The sequence below is a fragment of the Tachypleus tridentatus genome, chromosome 6 (assembly GCF_004210375.1).
Source record: "Tachypleus tridentatus isolate NWPU-2018 chromosome 6, ASM421037v1, whole genome shotgun sequence".
In the NCBI taxonomy this organism is placed as follows: Eukaryota; Metazoa; Arthropoda; class Merostomata; order Xiphosura; family Limulidae; genus Tachypleus; species Tachypleus tridentatus.
Window position 1 is genome coordinate 53,879,505 of NC_134830.1, and position 20,984 is coordinate 53,900,488.

Here is a 20,984-nt window from a genome sequence, read left to right on the forward strand (position 1 = left end):
AATTTGTTTTTATCCTAATTTGAATCTGTGATAATATTTTATGGTGGATATACTGACTGGACTTGGATCTGGTTTGTTGTTGATATTCTATTATATAGTATATTCTCTCTTGCTAGGTTGTGAATTTATTGCTTTAACATGAAAGATCCTGGTGATGCGTCATATTTTCAAACTTCAGTGCATTGGCCAATCAGCATAGAGTAGTCATTTGGTAATCAACTTATGTCCCCTGACATTGTAATAGACCACATTGATTTCTGAAAAGATATTTCAATTATCATATGACAAAAAAAAAAAGCATATTTTATTAGATGGGCTGGTATATTGACAGAAAATGGTGAAAATAAAAATGTCCCAGGTCATAGTTAAAAGAAAAATCAATTGGCCCTGATTTTGGATATAGCAAACAGATATTTTTAAGATTGGTCTTGGTTATTCTTGTGAGTGGTAGCACTAACTAATCTCAACAAACCTGAATTAATTAACAGAAACTATCATGAGAGACCATTAAGACAATGTTACTTATATATTGGGTAATTGAAATTAACAAAATCAGTAATAATCAGAAAAAAAACTACTTTTGATTACATGATTATTTCTTTGAGCCATTACATCAATCAGTTAAATTGAAAAAACTGAATTAATGTAAGATAATACATAATCGTAATGACAGTATTTTCATTACTTGACTAATTGGAAACTATTCTTGGGTTTATTTTTTTATGCCATTAGTTAGTTACATGATTTTCTTACACTAGTTGGTGTAGTCAGTGTTCATGGATGTTTGATTGTATTGAGCTAATTAACTAGGTGTACAGTGTGTGTGTGCATTGAAGGATATTACTCATTTAGTATACATACATGTTAGAACATAAAAAGAGTATTGTGACATAATATGTAATCCTTTAACTCATCTAAGCAACCTTTTCTTCTAAATAAGTTATGATTGTATGCAAGTGAAAACAAAACTTATGTCCCATATATACAGGGTGGCTCGTAAGTCCCTACCCATCCATATATCGTATGTATCCAGTGTATCTGTGTGCTGTCCCTCATTCTCGCTGCATAATATTATGCGACGCCATGTTCTGTGAGACATTTTCCTCAACATAACAGGGGTTATTGGTCTAAATGCCATGGTAACAGCTGCCTTTAACTCATCATTAGTATTATAACATTGTTCAGAGACAATGTGGATGGGTAGGGAATTACGGGCCACCCTGTGTGTGTGTGTGTATGTAATAAAATAAGTGAGAGAAGTAAATTATTTTTAGAAACTTTAAAATGTTCAGGTAAGAAAATAATGCTTTCATTGCAAAAATTATTTAAGTAATAAGTTTAAACATATTTAACTGGACATTGTTTCAATTTTTGAGTGGTCAAATAATCAAATGAATATTGTGGCAATTTGGGGAGATTAAGGGGGGAAAAAATCTTTGTTTTGTATCAGTGTCATGATGTACTGCTTGCTTGCTTGAAATGATTGCAACATTGTGCACTATAAATTTCAACTGTTTAAGTTAATCAGTTAAAGGATGTTTTGCATGATTGTTTTGATCAAGCTTTTCTCATATTTATCTAAATTTGAGGTAGTGCTAGTGACACAGCACTGCAGTCATGAGCCAGTAGTTTTACCTGTGACTCACAAAACCTGATATATGAAATATCTGCCACTTTCATCAAAGAAGGTTTTTTTCATTTTTCCTTGGCTGGAATTAGTGTCCATTTTAGAAAGGGTACCTTTGTAGGTGCAATGCATTATACCTTACCTCCCTTTTTTCTTTTTTTGCATTTAAGGAAATCTCAAACTTCCATTTTTAATTTAATAAGAAGATGCACTAGTAATAAGAGAATGAGTTAAGGTACACAAAAAGGAGAGAAAATTGTATTTAAGTTGCAGTTATTAAGACACGAGTTTTTTGTAGCTATCACATTACATAGTATACATTCTTGATATTCATATTAATTGTAGAAAACATTTATCACTTTTCTGCTAACTTTATCAGTTTCTTTGCTAAACCTTTAAAAATTAGTTTTGTTTACTTTACTTTCTATAGTTGTGACCATGATATAGTTTTCTGTTACTTGGAGATGTGTAGAATGTTCAGATATGTTACCATGGATAACTTAATATTTCTCATTTTGAAAGGTCTTCTGAAGAGAAATGTATTTCTATTACCCTAAAAGTTAAAGTATTTTCTAAACAGTACTATAGACTATAATTATTGGGTTTATTTATATTAACCCTTTTGACATGGGTCAAAAGCTATATCATCTTGTTTGTTGACTCAAATTCAAAACTTTATTCAGCCTGTTATTTTATGAACCTGTGTAAACAAGTTTGATATCAAATTGTAGCTTATAATTCAAATGTTTGTATTATACTGTGCTGTAGAGATCCAAATAATCGTACATGTCTAATTATTTATTTCCAGGTACTTTTCCACCTTATATGATACTTATTTGGGATTACAGCTATTAAATTTTGTCTTGACAGAGCAGGGAATTCTGCTAATATTGCCTACTTAAGAGAAATCTTTGTTACCTTACTTCTTCAGTGAATCTGCAAGCACATATTGCTCATGTTATTCGTTGCAACTCAAGCATGGGCTTGGCCAACTAATTTTTGCACTCTTTGACCTATCGAGAGCTGTGTCATAAAGTACCATATGAGCTTTTGTCTTTTTGAAACTCAGTAGAAGTGTTTCCATTGAATGTAAGGGAAATTGGCAAGCTGTCAGTTCATAACTAACCAGTTTGCTTAGGTGGTTGATAAAATACTTTGGAGCACATTTATTTTATCAACAAATATTCAATTTAAAGTGTATGCAAATTTTTTACTCCTTTGTCTTTCAGTAGCCAACAGTCTGGAAGATTACATGATACGAAGTAAGGAGGAAAAAAATCTCCATTTTCCACCTTATATTATTAAGAATTGCATTATTATTAGAAATTTGCAATTTTTTCACTCTGTACTATTGTTCAGGACCACTACTATTATATGGAACTGTATAGTACTTAATTTCTTATTGTAAAGGTAAATGTTAAGAAATACACCTAAATATCAATTTTCATGTGCCATGTGATATGTTAAATGTGGCATCAGTTCAAATTAGATCTTTGTTATGTTTTAAGTACAGTGTATATAGTTTCTTACAAATTAAGAACTCAAAATAAGTACTGACAAGCTAGAATATAAAATAAGAACCTCCTATCTTTTTTATTTGCTGAGATACCACTCCGTAGTATATCACACATGGTTATCCTCCTCACCTCTTTCCATTATATACACTGCTGTCACTAACATTTGAATAACAAATTGAAAGCTTAGAATGTTCCCCTAGTGGCTTTCTCTAGCAGTTTGAAATATTGTGATGTTAACTTGTTCTTTCGAAGGTTTAGTCTTTACTCTTCTTCAAAATATAAAATACAGCTTATTTATGAAGCTAGTTAAATTGTACAGTGGAATTTTGTGCTACTGATATTGTAGTTTACAATTTTTTGGTTATTTCAGAATGTATACATAGAACTTATTATTTCACATCTTTCAAAAGGCATAGTAACCTAAAACAATTAGCAAACAAGTACAGAAATCTAATTTTAAGTATTAGTTAATGTGTGTTTTCATGTATTTACAGCAAACAGTTTTAAGTACATGGATATATTTTCCTCTGTTATGCTGAATTGTCATGACACAGGAATTTATGACTCTCTTGTTTCTTGAGACAATTAGCTTTAAATTTGACCACTATTTGATGTAATGTTAGAATAATTCATCATCATTATCTCATATCAAAAAGGAAAAAATCTTTATTGTAATTGTAAGTTTTCAATTGTGTCATAAAGTGCAAGATTAAACAGATGAACTGGTAAATGCTGTGAAAGCAACTGAAATATGGCATTTCATGATTTGCTGCTTTTCTTAAGATACAGAATGGACCATGATAGTAGGTTATATAGGGTCTTTAATAACGTGGCTTGATGGTTAATGTGCTTAACTTGCAACCTGTGGGTTGTGGGTTTTAATCACATCACCAAACATGCTTTCCCTTTCAGACGTGAGTGGGATATAATTTGATGGTCAGTTCAGCTTTTTTTTTTGGCAAAGAATAGCCAAATGGTTTACAATGGGTAGTGATGACTAGCTGTTTTTCTCTAGTCATTTCTAAGTTAGGTTCAGTTAGTGCAGATAGCTTTTGAATAGTTTTGCCTGAAATTCAGCAAAAAAACATCATTACCATTGTGGTTAAACATGTGAACAAGCTATTATTTAAATTTAATAATTTTTCTTTATTCAAAATTGTGGTAAAAAATTAGGATTACAGAAGTTTTTTTGGTAGGTGAATAGTTATTGCTTAGTGGCAGTTAGTGCCTTAAGCAAATGAAATAATCTGGTTTTATTGAAATACATTATTAAATATTTGACAGGCTAATATTAATTTCTTTGTACAATAAGGATATTTTAAGGCCTAGCATATGTAATAAATTTAGCATTTAATAAAAGTAGCTGCAGAAGTATTGGCTTTCTGAGGATAGTTATGTTTAAAGGTATCTCAAGACAACTTGTATGGGTATTAAAACTTTTTCTAATGCCCAAACCAACCATCTTGAGATGCCATTTTACTTGTCATCATGAATAGTTATGTTTAGTAATGTTAAATAAGTAAAATGTGGCTGTTTTAAACAGTTTCTGAAAGAGTAAAATTTACTGTATTCAGTTTACTTATCTGAGTGGTTATCAGTAGTATGTAGTCTTGTTTGTTGTTTCAAACAAGCTCAAGATAAAGTCATTGTAAAGCTATTACATCTTTAAAAACCTTACAATTTTTGAAATTTACCAAAAAATAATTATTAAAAAAATTATTGAAACATGTGATCACTAAAGTTTTTCATGTTGTTATTATTTTGTTTATCATCTTTGTTTATATTATACTTTCAAAGTTACTTTGAAATGTGCACAGTGTTTTTCAAAATGGCAAAAGTTTATATTTAGCCTAATTAAAATCACTATTTGAATGAAATTGTGTGAACAATTTTGAAGCTCAACCTAATAATTTGTGGACATATGCAGGGAAGTAACGATCAACAAGAGAATGGCTCTCAACATATGGAAGTGAAAAGTCCATCTCCTCATCAGTCTCCAACTCGAAGAGAACGGAGAAGATCAAGATCACGTAGCCATACTCCACATTCACGTTCGAGATCACAGTCACGATCCAGACGGCGTCACTCGTACTCGAGGTCAAGGTATGTCAGTTAGACTGGTGTTCTAGAAAGGTTTATTTTATTTTAGACGAAAAAGAGAATACAATGAAGATGCTTATAGCTAAGTTGTAAGAATCTGTACATTGGTCTTACATTTTTATACCAAAACCTTTACTTAATGACAAGAATCTTTCATGTCAGAAGTGGTGTATTTAAGGCTGTGTGGGTCAAGGGGGCTAATACTTTTGTGGGCCTTACATCCTATGTAATTTTACATAAAATTAAAGTATCAATGGGTCCCTATTAAGATCATGGGCTCTGCAGTTGAGCCCCATCTAGCCCCTATTTAAACATGCCACTGCCTACCAGTACTATTTTTTCTATATTTATGGCATAATACAGAATGAGATTTAGCCAAATTCAAATCTATGAGAGCGGTATCACAATGTTATGAAATTTTGTGATAGCAAAATTGAAAAATTTAGTTAATCACAGATATTGTTTTTATATGTAGCAGTGCTGAAATAAATCTGTTGTACTTTGATTAATTGAACTTACAGATTTTTATAAATTACTTGATTTGGCATTATACCAGATGTTCAGAATATATCCCAATTCCATAGATGTCCACACTTGCATATTGCTAGTTTACTATGGTTAAAAAGAGTGAGATTATAAAATATTATCCTGACAATTTGAGATTCATCCAAATGTTCACAAAAATTAATGCCAAAAGAAGATTGAGTAAAGTTTGAAATAATTTCTGCCATTTAATAAATTAGTAATATCTTAAAATGTAGACAAAAGTTAAAAAATTAAATGTTTATATCTTTGTGTAAAAATAAAAATTCAAGTGAAAAATGCCTAATAATATTGTGCAACATTTGTTAGTTATGTGAAATGTTTAAAATGTCTGGAGAATGGGAAACTTAAATTATTCATTTTAAAATCTGATTAAAGCAAGCTACCAATTTAGATCAAAACTGAAAATGTAAGAATGAACCTGATAATGATTGTAGCTAATTAATTGTGTACACCCCCTATTAGCAGTAATTTCCATCATAATTCCATACCTCTCTCTAAGACTTTGCATGCACTTTTGCCACTAACGGGGTATTCACCTTGATCCTGAACTTCGTATCAGTGAAGTTGTGCTGCCTGTGGTCCCTGAGTAAAAGTTCTTGAGGCTTATCTTTGACTATAAGCTGACCTTTATACCACATGTCAAGCAACTACAAGTCAAATGTACAAGAGTACTGAACATCCTCCATGTCCTCTGTTTTGCCACTTAGGGAGTGGATCAATGTTCTTTGCTAAAAGATATATCATGCTCTTATTCGATCGAAACTTGACTATGGATCACTGGTCTATGGCTCTCAGCCTTAAAAATGCTGGACCCCATTCATCATCAAGGACTTCAGCTCTGCACTGAGGCTTTCTGCACTTCTCCAGTTCAGAACTTGTACATAGTCTCATGAACCTTCTTTGCACCTCTGCCATATGCAATTGTCTTTGCTATATGCTTTGAAACTTCGTTCCTTACTAAAGTATCCCACCTGGGGATGTGTTTTCCTCCCTCGGTGGGCCATACTTTTCCATAACAGATGATTTGCCATTGCTCCTTTTGGCCTTCATATCCAAACACAGTTGGATGAATTGGGTCTGTGCTGGGATAACATTGCTGTATCCACTGGTCAGCCCATCCCACCATGGCTTCTTACAGTCTTCAAATGTGACCTATCTTTAAGTCACCTGAAAAAAGCAGACAGTCTCGATTGGAAATACTGTCTGTTGTTTGCTGAACATCTTTCGAGCCATCAGTCTATTCCTATTTATACAGATTGTTTGAAATCAGGTGACTGTGTGGGCTCTCCCATAGTTTGTTGTGGTTCGGTGGTTGTGTGCAGAATCCTCTCTACAGCTTCTGTGTTCACTTCTGAATTGTACACCACTTCTATTGCCCTAAATCACATAGAAGCTAAGCAGTACTCAAATTGCACTATTTATACTGACTTGCTTAGTACTTTACTGGCCCTGGAATCACTTCACGTTAGTTTACACCTTGTTCTTGCTGATATTTAAAACCAACTGGCCCATTTCTCTTTAACATCTACTTCTATCCAGTTTTTCTGGATACTAGGCCACATTGGTATTTGCAGGAACGAGCTTGCTGACACCTCAGATGAATCTATCTACTCTGGCACTGTGGCTGCTATGGTCCTTTATTCAAGGCTCAGCTCCATGCCAGTTGGCAATCGACTTGGAGTGAGCAATGTGAAAACAAGCTTTTCCAAATAAAACCCTCTGTTGGACTTTCTCCATCTTGCTTCTGTAAGGATCAGAAAAAGGTAGTTGTTATAACTAGACTATGCATTGCACACAGTTTTGTAATTCACTGTTTTCTTTTATCTGGGACTGATGTACCAATGTGTTGTCTGTGTAACACTTGGGTCACAATAAGCTACATTTTACTATCTTGCCATCGTTATGACTTTCAACGAAGGCACCATATAAAACATGTTTTGTCCCAAGGTTTATCAGTAACGTTAGACAGTGTTATTAGTTTTTTAAAGGCTGTTAATCTTTTTAATGCTATTTAAGTTTTTTTAATTTATACATTAGACCTTTTTTAATGTGATTCCTTTTTAAGAATCAAAGTACATCTAGTTGGATTTGAAATTAGAAAATTGCTGTAAAGTCAAATAACTCAAAACCAGGACTGGAAAGGCCAACTTCATGAGACTAATGGTGGTTTTGAACTTATCTGTTAGTCTTGCTGGTGAGTTATGATGATTATAATTATGCTACAGAAAGTCCTTTACAAATTGTATTACTGTAGTTTTTCTCTTATTGCTGTAGACAAGATGTAAAAATTGGTTGTAATGCTATTTATGTTTTGTTTTTTTAATTCAAAAATTAAACTTTGTTTTGTTTTACCTAAATTTCCTTTTATGAATTTTGTAATTTTACTTTTTACTGGATGTTTGGTGCAGATAGCCTAGTTGCTTTGCACCATTAAACAACAAACCAACCAACCAATTACACATTTTGATTAACTCATCTTCTAGACATTTTCTTTGTGTCATCCATTAGAATCATGCTTTCCAGTTCCATGCTCACAGTTCTGGCATTGTGTTTGCTCTTTACACTTTATATTGCATCATTAAGTCATTTACTTGCCATACTCATGTTTTGGGCCTGAGGTTCCATTACTGTGTGGATAATTCTTTCTGTACTATCCCCATCCCTTTGATTTCCCAATTCTTTCCTCATTTATACCTGGATCATTTTCTGTCTCTGGTTTAAGCTGTTTGGTGTAACTTGGCATGAATGTCTCCTTTCCAGGGTTTATGTTATAATTTGTTTCTGCTCTAAGATCTTTCGCATTCTACCCTCACTGGATGGGTCTTCACCAGTTGGTGTATTCTTCCATGGATATTGAGGCTTGCAGGCTTTTTCACATTATTGTCACATGAGACTTGTCACTTGTCTCATATTTCCCAACCCTTAAGATATTTGAAGCTGTTATGTGGATAAATTTGCTTGCATCATTCTCCTGTTGGATTTAGACTTCCTCTGATTACTATTCTTCACTTGCATACCATCTTTCAAAATGGGTAAGTACTTTTTTTAATTACCCTTTTTCTCTTATAGGATGCTGTCAGGGGATGGTGTTGCCTACCAGGATATACTTATTTCTCACATCTGTGCCAGGCAGTGGGTTACAGAAGATCCTCAACCCATCTGCCATGGCTCTATATGTGCCTACTGTTGAGACAAGGTTATAGTTACAGTGGGCGAGCAGACTAGGACTTGTTTAGCATGCACAGTACTTCCTTGCAGTGTGACTCTTGTCACCTGGCACTAAATATTACTGAGAAAAAATTTGCCATGAACATGAAAAATTTTCTCATTAATGTTGTAGCACAGTTTATTTCACAATTAGTTTGTGACTTTTTCTGAAAAGTCACAAAGCAATTAACCATTGTACTAAAACACTTTCCAAGAAGTCTACAGGGAAACATTTTACCCAAAACTGTGTAACAAGTGGCTCCCACCATATGAAGCCTGTTTTTTCCCAACAAAAGTGTATGTGGTGTGTTTAAGGAAAAAAAAATGCAAAACTGTAATGTTAAGGATATTTAGAATATAAAAGTTTATCAATGTATTTTCTTCAGAAAAAATTTTAAATCTTATTGTGACTAACTTGTATCAGTTACCTGTTGTTAAAGATAGATCAATCATAACAATAAAACTCAATTTAAAGTAAAATGTTTAGACTTGTTACTCATGTTATAATAAGTATGCTTAGTGACTGCTCATTTGGAGTGTTTTATTGGACTTTCTGATGGAAATAACAAGTTTTCAAAGTCATTAAAATTATAAACGTGAAAAAATATATTTTTTTGCCTGGTTGAAGGTGAGATTGTATGATGGCATCAGCCATAGATATGTGTATCTATGGGATAGACTAATTTTTGCCACAAAATTCTCAAATCAACCCTGCATTGGATAGGATGTTTCATAGGATCACTAGATGGTATTGAAATTACTCAATTGTTCAATCTGTACTGTACTTTTTACAGACTGTTATGGAAAAATCCTGCATTAGAGAAGTGGCTACCCAATTCTTTGGTTCATACTTAATGGCCTTTTAGAATGATGTTTTGCAGTAACTCATTGCAGTGTTTCCAGTAAAAGACTTGTTCAGTTGGAATTTCATTAGAATTCAAGCACTTCTGATTTCCCTAGTATGAATTCCCCCTTTTTAGGTGGAGCATGGGGGAGACCCTTGCCACTTTCAGTTTCTAGCTACTAGGGTGGTAGAACTCGGAAAGTTTCTCTCTTATTGTGGACAGCACAATACAGGGAAAAGTAAGGTAGTGGTGGCACTGTTTGTGTAGTGCAGGTCACCCCTCAAACAGATAGTGTGCCCTTATTTTGCTGTAGGATGAGTTTTTCACCCTTGTCTCTGGCTGTCAAGTTGAGTAAAGGTTATACAAACTGTACAGTCTGATCTTGCCATAACCACAATATGCTTCTCTGTAAGGGCTCAGTTGGACATGCAAAATTCTATCCATCCTTGTGATACTTACTTCACCCTTCTTTCTTTACTTCTGGATACCATATACCCTGGTTGAGACAAAATGTAGTCTGCCATGGGTGTGGCACTTGGAGCCCCTGCTATAAGGTGTATCACACTCTATGGACTCTTCCTTTGAGTGCTTTCTGAAAGGAACTCATCTTTGTTTAATGTTTGTACTGGCTCCTCCACCATCTCATTATGTGATTCTAGGTATTTTGTGTGAAGATATGAGGTATCATTTTGGAAGTTAATATTCTTCTTACCTAAAAATATGTTTCTCTTAGGTTCTCTCTTCTGTAAACTTTCTTGCCTGTCCTCTCCACTTCCATTGCACTTTCTTAACTCACCTAGGAAGGAAGCTAGTGGGAGCATGAGTGCTTAGGGGGAGCTACTGCACAAGAAGTACAGGGAGGCTGTTTTGCCCTTCTATTAGTGGAGGGTTGTTGTTGCATGATAACATTATCATGCACTAGTGCAATTTACATTAAACACTTTTTTTTTAAGTGGGGGTGTTAGCTCAAGGGTAGTGGCATGCAAATGTATGAGAAATCTGTGTGTAGAGATGAATGTCAAAAATACATTTTCAAGTAAGGAAGATATTAACATTCTTATACTTGTAATAACTTATAATTAATTAGCAGTTGTAAACTACCTTACCAGTAAGTAAATAAAGGTATTATACTGATTACTCAAGACTGGCCTTGGATGGTCTTGTATTGCATGTGGTTTCTAACTATAAAATTTATATCAGGGGGAGATAATTTTTCATTTTGTAGTGTTTGATTGTTGTTAAATTCTGAAAGACAAAAATGTGCATAATGAATTCATATATCAGATTTTTATGGAGGCAATTTAATGAAACTACTCTCTTTGACACAATAAATCCCTAAAACGAAGATGGAAATGTGAAGGGCATTTCTTTCTGTGAGAAATGTGCTTCAAATTTTCAGAGTAGCCAACTTTTATATTTATATTAATTTAATAGTCATGGGTCAAGATTATTTTAGCATCTCACTTAATGCAAAGTAATTGGAGATGTGTTTAAAGTTTTATTTGAGGTATATTATGTTTTTAATGTGCTAGTTAAATTATATGCTTGTACAGAGCGTTTAGTGTGTTATATTTAGAAATATTGAATATGCAAATCAGTAAACCATGTGACAACCACAACCAATGTAAAACTGTTTTGGAAAAGTATTTGCCAGAACCACATTTTGATACATGCTTGACTTTTTGTAACCAGTGTGATGCCACTAAAATTGATTGATTTTAGGAAGTGTATTGAACAACCCTTTCTGACACAAAATATTCATATATTAGGATCATAAATATGTATTCTAGTCAAGGATTTAGAATTGTGAAGATGGGGACATATCATTTGAACTTGATGGCATTGGGAATTAGGGATAAACTTCAGGAGCAGGACTATCCAGAAAGAGTCTTGCAATAAGCTGTACTGTAACTGTATCAGATATTAATGGAAAAAGTTGTACTTGAACCTCAAGCAACACAATTAAGAAAAATCTTTATCTGCAAACAACTTGAACATGGTGTGGGTTCACCAAGCTATGGCTTCCACTTGTACCACCCATTTAACTATTATATACTAAAACAATGAGAGAATGTGATGAGTGCTTATGCTAGTCCATGTAGTTATACCAGTTAAGTCACAGGATGCATTGCCTATGGATTTTGTGTTATTGAACTGTTGACATGGGTTTTGAAGAACAGTCCTCATGCTTTCTTACCTTACCTAGGAAGGAAGCTAGTAGGAGCATGAGTGCTTAGGGGGAGCTACTGCACAAGAAGTACAGGGAGGCTGTTTTGCCCTTCTATTAAGTGTGTGTTCTGTAGAAGTGAATCCTGCAATTGTGTCGTATACATATCTGTACCAGTATAGTGGTGGATGTAGTGCTGTGTTAACTGCTTGTGTGGTAATATGTATTGGAATAGTATGGGGAGACTTAACAGTTGTTTAAGTGCAAGGGACTTAATATTTGTATTCTTGTTCAAGTCTTGGTTTAAGTGAATTACATTTTTTGTATTTGTTCAGTTTGTAGACATTCCATGTTTATAAATGCTAGGGTAAGGTATAAATTTAATATAATAGAGAAAACTGATGTATTCAAGTTTTCTCATTTGGTGATTTTGTAGTTTCATTTGAAACATTACAATGTATTTAAGTAAGTTCTTTATATATGGACAGTTTGGCTAATGTGTATATTTATAAAACTGGGATCATTTTTCTAGTTATAAAAGATTGAAAATTGAGCTTATGTTATCATTATTCTTTTACAGGAGTCATTCATGTTCTCGAAAACATCACCACCGTTATAAGTCAAAGTCTAAGTCCAGAACACCAAAGCGAAAAAGATAGTAAGTACTGTAAATAGTGCTTCATGTATTTTAATGTTTTATTAAACAAGTCCAAGGTCATTCTAGATTGTTCTCTTAAATTCACCTCACATTAGGATAATGTTAGAGAAAACATTCAGTGAATTTATTATGTTTGTTTTACTACTTATGCTTTAGAATATGAAGGTCACCTGAACATGATGATGAGAAACTGCAAGAAAAACATGTGTTTTTGGAATAATCAGTTAACAGTGAGAATGAACTAATATTATGTATTTTTTTGTAAGTACGTTATGGAACACAGATTTTTAATTATCAAATCATAGTTGTTTGTGTGTAACCAGTTTTAACCATGCTAATCCTTTCTGCTTATAAATGTAATCTTTAATGGCAAGTATCAGGTTTGTATTATTGATTAATAGTTTTTACAGTAAGATATATGAAGCTTGAAAAATTTTTTTTAGTTAAGGCATACATTGTATTCTCCAAATGGAGATCTAAGTTACCTCCTGTTTGAACTTGTAAACATCTCAGTGCACTGGTCTTCAACTTGTGTAATAAATTACTCCATCAGTTACTTGCTACAAGTAAATCTAAGTAATTGCATTTTATAAAGACAAGAAAAGACAGTAAATTTGACATGTTGCTTTATACAACAAATGTTTTTAGTAAATGCAGTTAAATCTGTAATAGCTGACAGATGTTCATATGTCCAAAAACATTTATGTACTGTTATCTGGGTAATGTAAACAGTTAACATTAATTGAAGTTATAAAGAAAAATAATGGACAGTTGAATATTTATGGTTACATAGCAGTAAGCCTTTCAGTACAATACTGTATAGGAGATTAATACATATGTAAAAGTGGCTTGTTTGGGTTGAGAAATTTTTTTATATAGAGGAGCGAACAACGTTTCAACCTTCTTCGGTCATCATCAGGTTCACAAAGAAAGAAAGAGGTAACTGACCGATAGCTGACCACATGTTTAAAGGGGGATGTGTAATTGAGTGTAGGAATGTAGAGGACTTGCTTAAATGTTTGAATATATATATATATTTTAATATAGGTATAAAGGTTTTCCTTTGAATTGGTTTATTTTGGGCTTGAGTTGTTGTATAAGTAAGTCTTCTTTAATTTTGTATTTGTTTATGTTTGTTTCTTTATTTAGTATTTGAGTGTTTTCTATGGTTATGCTGTGTTTATTTGATATGCAGTGTTTGAAAACATGTGAAGGTGACTTTTTGTGTACTTTGAATCTGGTTTCCATTTTTCTACTTGTTTCTTCAATAGAAGTTGTGGCAGTTATCACATTGTATTTTATAAATAATGTTGGTGTGGTGTTTGTCAGTGAAGTTTTTACACAGTATAGACCTTAGTTATGTGCCTGGAATGTCATATTTTGTCACTAGTTTTTACCAAATATTGGTTATTTTTCTGCTGAAGTCAGGAATATATGGTATGCAGCAGCAGTATATGGTTTCATGATTTTTTAATTTGTAGGGTATATTTACTTTTGTTAGTTGATATTGCTTTTTGTCTAGGTGTGTGCATATAATGATTTCTTCGGTTTGTGGAGGAAACTTATTGATGTTGATGAAGTATTGTTTTATTTTGTCTAATTCGTCATTAATTTTATCTGGTGAGCATAGTTTTATGGCTGTGTATTTTGTTTCTCAGTATGTTGAGTTTTTGTTTTGTTTCATGTGCTGAGTCCCAAGGAATGTTTGTGTCTGATAGGATTTTCTTCATTTTTTGGATGTTTTCATTCATGTTCATTATGACTATAGCATTTCTTTTATCTGCTTTAAGAATTTTTATGTTTTTGTCTTGTTTTAGGTTTTTGTGACACAAGTTGAAACACAAGCAATTAACACAGCATTACATCCACAATTATACTGGTACAGATATGTAGACATGATTGTGGGATTCACATTTACAGAACAGACAATTAATTTTCTCAATCACATTAACTTCATACATCCCAACATTAACTTCACATGTGAACAGGAAGAAAGCAATCAAATATCATTTCTTAACCTCAAAATTACAAGAACCGATCCGCTGAAAAATCACCCATACTGGATGGACTATACATTCCTTGGGACTCAGCACATGAAACAAAAAAACTCAACATTATTAAGAAACCAAATAAACACAGCCATAAAACTATGCTCACCAGATAAAATTAATGACGAATTAGACAAAATAAAACAATACTTCATCAACATCAATATTTTGCCATATTCTGACATTTATTTAGTGTCATTTATGATGAAAAAAGTAATATTTTCATCACTATATAGCTTTAAACAGCTTTATACATTCCTTGGGACTCAGCACATGAAACAAAAAAACTCAACATTATTAAGAAACCAAATAAACACAGCCATAAAACTATGCTCACCAGATAAAATTAATGACGAATTAGACAAAATAAAACAATACTTCATCAACATCAATATTTTGCCATATTCTGACATTTATTTAGTGTAATTTATGATGAAAAAAGTAATATTTTCATCACTATATAGCTTTAAACAGTTTTGTCTGTAAACAAAACAAACAACTGGTAGATTTTGTTTCAGAATTTTTTAGCCTATTCCAGATAATAACTGTTTTTACTAAGAACCTATCATTTTTTTAAGAATATATTATCCAGTTCTTGATTTTCAAGCATTTCACCTTTGTGTTTGTACAGGTCTTGGTATGGTGCCATGCCAAATGATTTGATCATTTACTGATAAAACACATTTTTGAAAAGAGCTATAAGAAAAAGTTTAAGTACAATAGGAAAATTAATACCAAGTTAAGATACTGGAGTAGTTGGAAAAGTAAAAACACCACTACATATACATACTCCTTTATTTTGTTTTTGTGGTGTGGTGTACTAATTGGATTAATAAGCTTGTTGATTATTGACTTTTAAGCACCATTAATTGTCTAACTCTAATTTCAACCATTCTAAAAAGAAAGATAATTATACATTTGTAATAATATTGTGATATACAGTGTAACTATAACAATTATATTTGAAGCATTCTCTTAGAAAGAATAGCTTTATGTGGTAAGTACAACTTTTCCTTTAGTTGCAGTTTTTATTAAATTTTTTACTTATTTATGATATAGATAATGAGACTAAGTAATTATTGAAATATGTGTAAGCAGGTATATAATTTTATATTACTTCTGTTTAGAATATTTTAAACAAATTTCAATTATGAAAGTACTGAATGTGCATATGAGATAATTCTATCATAAGGAGTCATATTCAGGGGCAAACTAGGAGTCATATCAGTTTGCCTTTGAAGAAGAAAAGTCCACTTTTCAAAAGTGCTTGTGATATAGGGTTTTTATTTAATCTCTATCATTCTTGAACCTACATGTGGTTTTTTTAACATTAGCATATAAGAGAAACTTCAGGCTTATATTTTGTTTTCTTGTCATTCTTCCTAATTGATATGTCGTGTATCACAATAATTTCTCTTTTTCAATTCCACAAAAGTATGACTGACTTACTAATTGTTTTTAATTATTTTATGATGCTCACAATGAAGAAATTTGATTCAAAATATTCTAGTTTCTGTTTCAGAATAATAGAAATTTAAGACATTGCCTCTTCAAATTTGTTAACCCTGTTTTTAAATGAGTAAACTCTTATCAGTGACTAATGTTAATATAATCAGTTGAAATTCAGGAAATAGGCATTTTGGAACTATCTAAGGCAGTAAATTTGTATGCAGTAAGATATACATACATCTTAATGTGTTTTTTGGATAAATAAAAAGAGCAGAGAATTATTCAACCAAACAAGTGGAAAGTTAATATCCATGTCAGAATATTACATGTACAAATAAGACACTAGTTCAGTTTCTGCTCTTCTTTAATTGTTTGTGAAGGCTGGAGCATTATTAGTGGTGAGATATTTACTAACTATTGATCTGTGATGTTCAGTTCTTTGAATTTGTTCATTTGCATGGTTTTATATATAGAATATGTAATATTAAAAATGGTGTGTCAAAAGGTACAGTAAGAATGACTACTGTCTCTAATATAAAAAGGTTTGTTATAAAACAGAATTCACAGGGAAAAAATATCTAAGGTTCAACCTGTTTGACAACTTTTACTTTGTTCCAAAGTACTCATCAGACACTTGTACCTATCACAGTTTATGGTAGAAGCTAATAATATTGCACTTTCTGAAAATACTATTGTAATCTTAATTCAAGATTTAGTGAAATATAAAACTGAAAGTTAAAACGTATATGTCAATAATGTAGTCAGTTGATATCTTCAGTGGCTAATTGTGTTAATGTATTAACTACAATCTGGGGTTAAATAAATCTTTGTACTGAGGTATAAGCATGCAATACTTGATTTGTCTGATAGATTTCAATAAAATTTGATGTTGGTTACTGTACTTTGTGTATTATCATTAAAAAATGGTCTAACACCTGTTTTTGTTTCAGTTTAAAGCCCTAAATATATTGTCTCTGTACAGTACTGTACAAAACTTCCGTGATATTTATAAAACCCAAAAGACCTGTCATTAAAATATTATGGTTTAATTTTGTAATTACTGAAACTTGTGAGTTTCTTTCTATATTGGTATCTCTGCTCATAAATGGTGTCTAAACTGAATTTACCAAATATGTTTTATGAGAAAAAAGATCTAAGTACAAAGATAGGGTGTAATGCAGTAATATTTAAACTTTCATCAGTGTAAAAGTTTAAAAGTTATTGCATGTACCTCTGGCTTTTTTTGTGTGTAGGCACGTGTGAAATATACAATAGCATGACGTTGCTGTGTTCTGATAGAAGAAAGTAGTGGTCTAAAGCAGGTACTTTAGCATGCAGGTGAAGATCCTTGAATACAGTTTAGTACAGAAACAGCAAGTTTAATAACTGTCACATATAATATAGGTAATACATTCATCCATATGTCTGTTAAAGAAATGTATGTACATATTGGTACTTAGATATTAAGGTGCACTTGCATTATTATCATCACAGACAAAGACTGAGTATTATTATAATAAACTAGTAAAAACATGCAAGACATTCTTGCTCAGATTAGTATCTTTATTACAACAATACTTCTTTAAATACAGGGTTTCTAGATTAATACTCCTACTTGTAGACACCAAAATCTTGTCATACTATATTTTTGCTGTTGATACACTTTATAAGCATGTGAAGTAATAATTTTAACCAGTAAAACTGTGCAAGCACCTTTCTGCACCAGAGAGATGGAAAGCTCGGTGAACAAGTCACTACAACTGTTCTATGAATGAAGGAATAACAAAAAAAAAGTTGGAAATATTCTTTGTTAACCGTTTAGTGCTACAGCATTAAAAGTTTAAAGTTTTTAAAAAGGTCTGGTGTTAGATAATGATAATCACAGTATAGATTAGTCCTACTAAGCTAATGTAGCAAACGTACGTGGTACAATGTTTATTTATATCTTTATCTAAATTTAGGCCTATTATTAATTAAGGTTTATATAAGGTATGACTTGAATACAAGTAGACTTGCACATTTTCGTGTCTGTAATTACAGATCATGTATTTAAAGAAATGCTATTGCAATAACAACATTACTTTGACAACAGACATTTTGAGAGTCTATTAGTATTAAAATAGATGAAGAGATGTTATCTTCCCTCTTTATAGCTTCATGGAAATTCAGAAAATGAAATCCAACCACAGTACACAGATAATTATGTATATATGTGCACATATCTATTGGTTTGTGTGTTTTGGGTAATTGGAAATATTATTGGTAAAAAGCAGTCATGAAGTTGTTCTGCATTTCTGATAGATGACTGTCCTCTCAAGTCAGAGTCATTCTGTACATACCAAACATAGATTAGATTTTACTATTTTTCTAAAACTTACAGTGATGGACCTTGTGTCCATAATGTTTTAAGACACTTTTCCAAGAAAATACTGTGTTTTAAATGTATAATTTTAAGATTTTTTAAATTTTGTACAGTGTTGAATTTTGTAAATGAACATAATACTTCATCTTGGTTTTCCTTTTATATTTCAGCTCAAGAAGCAGGAGGTAAGTACTGAGTGACTTTTATTTTTCATTATATATGTTTCTTGTCTAATCTTGATTTATAGACCATTGAAATTGGTAAAAATTGTGTTTTAGTAGTTTTGGATACAATATTGCTGCTGTTTACATTTCACAGTAACTTGGCATTTGCTTTCACCTTGATCCAATGTAAATTTTTATGAGTGAAAAGATAATTAAATTAGAACTTCCAGTAACAATTGCAGTTGTAAAATTCATTATACATTTTTACAGTGTATTATCTTTTTCAAATTATGGTAATCACTTTAGATAAGTTTTTGATGCACAAAAATCAACTTCAGGTAGTTTTTAAATGTGTGTGCGGGAATTGTGAAAGGTTTTTTTTGTATTATTTGTTTTGATAAATTTAGTTTTCAAAAAAAAACACAAAGGAATTTCCATCAGAAAAAGAAAAAAATAGGTTTTTGTTTGCTATTTTTCAAAATGCCAAATTCATAGTTTTTAGTCTTCAGGTTTTAACATGAACATTTTTACATAGCTCTTTATGGCATTTTAAAAGAAGTAATGCATGTTGAGGAGGGGTTAAAATATGGGGGTCAAAGATCAAGACAGGTGGAGGTGAGATAAAGTTAAATAGTACTGTGAATGTTACGTAAGGAGTAGATGTGTAATATTTGAGAAACTGGTTTGAATATATGGCTTTGTTTTATACTTGTTTGATGTTCTGTAATGCACAAACTCAGTTTCATTTCATCTGGAGTTAACTTTGGAGTTAAAAAGCCATTCTGAATTATCACTGGTATTGCATACTTATCAAGTATTTAGTTTTTATTTTTAGGGATGATGATAAACTTTTTTTTTTTCCATTTTTGGTATAAACATGATCAGTAATTAAATATGTTTTGTATTATTTTTAATATTAAACAAAAATGAAACAAGGAAAACAAAAAAGACAAGACCAGTAATAAAGTGGTCGTTCTAAGTAACTTATGACTGCAAAGTTATTCACAGAGGAAATGTAATACATTTCATGGATTATATAACATATAAAAAGAACGAAACAAAGCTTTATGCTATATATATGCAAAAACGGCTCGTTTGGGTTGAGAAAATATTTTACATAGAAGAGCGAACAAGAAGGTCGAAATGTTGTTCGCTCTTCTATGTAAAATATTTTCTCAACCCAAACGAGCCGTTTTTGCATATATATTTCTCTACAAGTGGGTTTTCTCGACATCACTGATTAAAGCTTTATGCTAGACATACTTTCTGCAGGGTCCCTGAAAATGCTAATATTTCAAGAGTGGTGAAAGGGGAATGATTAATCTTTGAACATTCCCAATCAGTTATTAATTTTAATAATTAACTTCACTGAAATACCTACCAATTAAATAGGTGAAGTAGAAAAGAATGCAACTAACATATCTGCAATCTATTTCAATTAACTCATAAATTTTCAAGTTATAAATCTCTATTTAAAAAGTTTAATACATTTTTTAAAAATGTAAAATATAATAAATGTAATTGAATAATTTATCAGGTACAAATTTATTTGGTACAAATCTGGCATCAAATAAAAATTCCTGTAAAATATTTTTACCTTATGTGAACATTAAATTGTTTACTATACCCTGTTGCAGTTGTCTTAGGTGTTGAAAGAATTTGGGCTTATGAAAGGTCTTGAAGGCCTCAGAAGAAAACAAACCTAAGTAGAAAGATTTAAAGTCTTTAGATGACTGAAATCAGACTTTTGCATCCCATTTAAACACAAGGTAAATAAAGATTTACAACTATTCAGAGAAAAAATATACAGAGACATACTTCGATGTTATTACTATATCAAGGCTTGCGTCATTTAGAGTAGTTATCGGTGTGACTGTTGACTGTGAAAAATGTGGTTTTTAGTTGAGCTTAAATGCATCCTCTACATGTTTGTTTTAAATTTTGCGCCAAGTTAATGAGGGCTATCTGCACTCTTCTACATGTAGGATGTATACCTTGTGAAGTTAATGTTATCAGATAAGGATCAGTTCTGTGTAAACTTTGACATGCAACTCAAAATTAATTAAATTAGTGATTAAGAAGGTGCCTTCTGAGTGAACACTTTTTGATCAGTGGAACAGAAAAAATAGGGTCATTCTTTTAAGGAAAAGGTCAAACTGAATATACTTCAACAAGTGTATTTTATGTTTTTAAACTTTATTTAGGGGTGGAGTATGTCCCTGGACCTCACAGCATAACTTCACCACTCACTTTTTTTTCATCCAAATCTTTGATTCTTAATTGGCAGGACATAT

The 20,984-nt window shown here is 31.9% G+C and overlaps 1 protein-coding gene across 2 annotated transcripts in view; it reads left to right on the plus strand.

Annotated features, from left to right (window-relative positions):
- LOC143252537 (transformer-2 protein homolog beta-like) overlaps positions 1 to 20,984 on the plus strand; it is a 41,257-nt gene that overhangs the window by 2,552 nt on the left and 17,721 nt on the right. For both annotated transcript variants that reach the window (XM_076504831.1, XM_076504832.1), the window contains exons 2-4: positions 5,072 to 5,247; positions 12,590 to 12,667; positions 18,697 to 18,711. In XM_076504831.1, the coding sequence (XP_076360946.1) occupies positions 5,072 to 5,247; positions 12,590 to 12,667; positions 18,697 to 18,711 (269 nt within the window). The remainder of the gene's footprint in view (positions 1 to 5,071; positions 5,248 to 12,589; positions 12,668 to 18,696; positions 18,712 to 20,984) is intronic.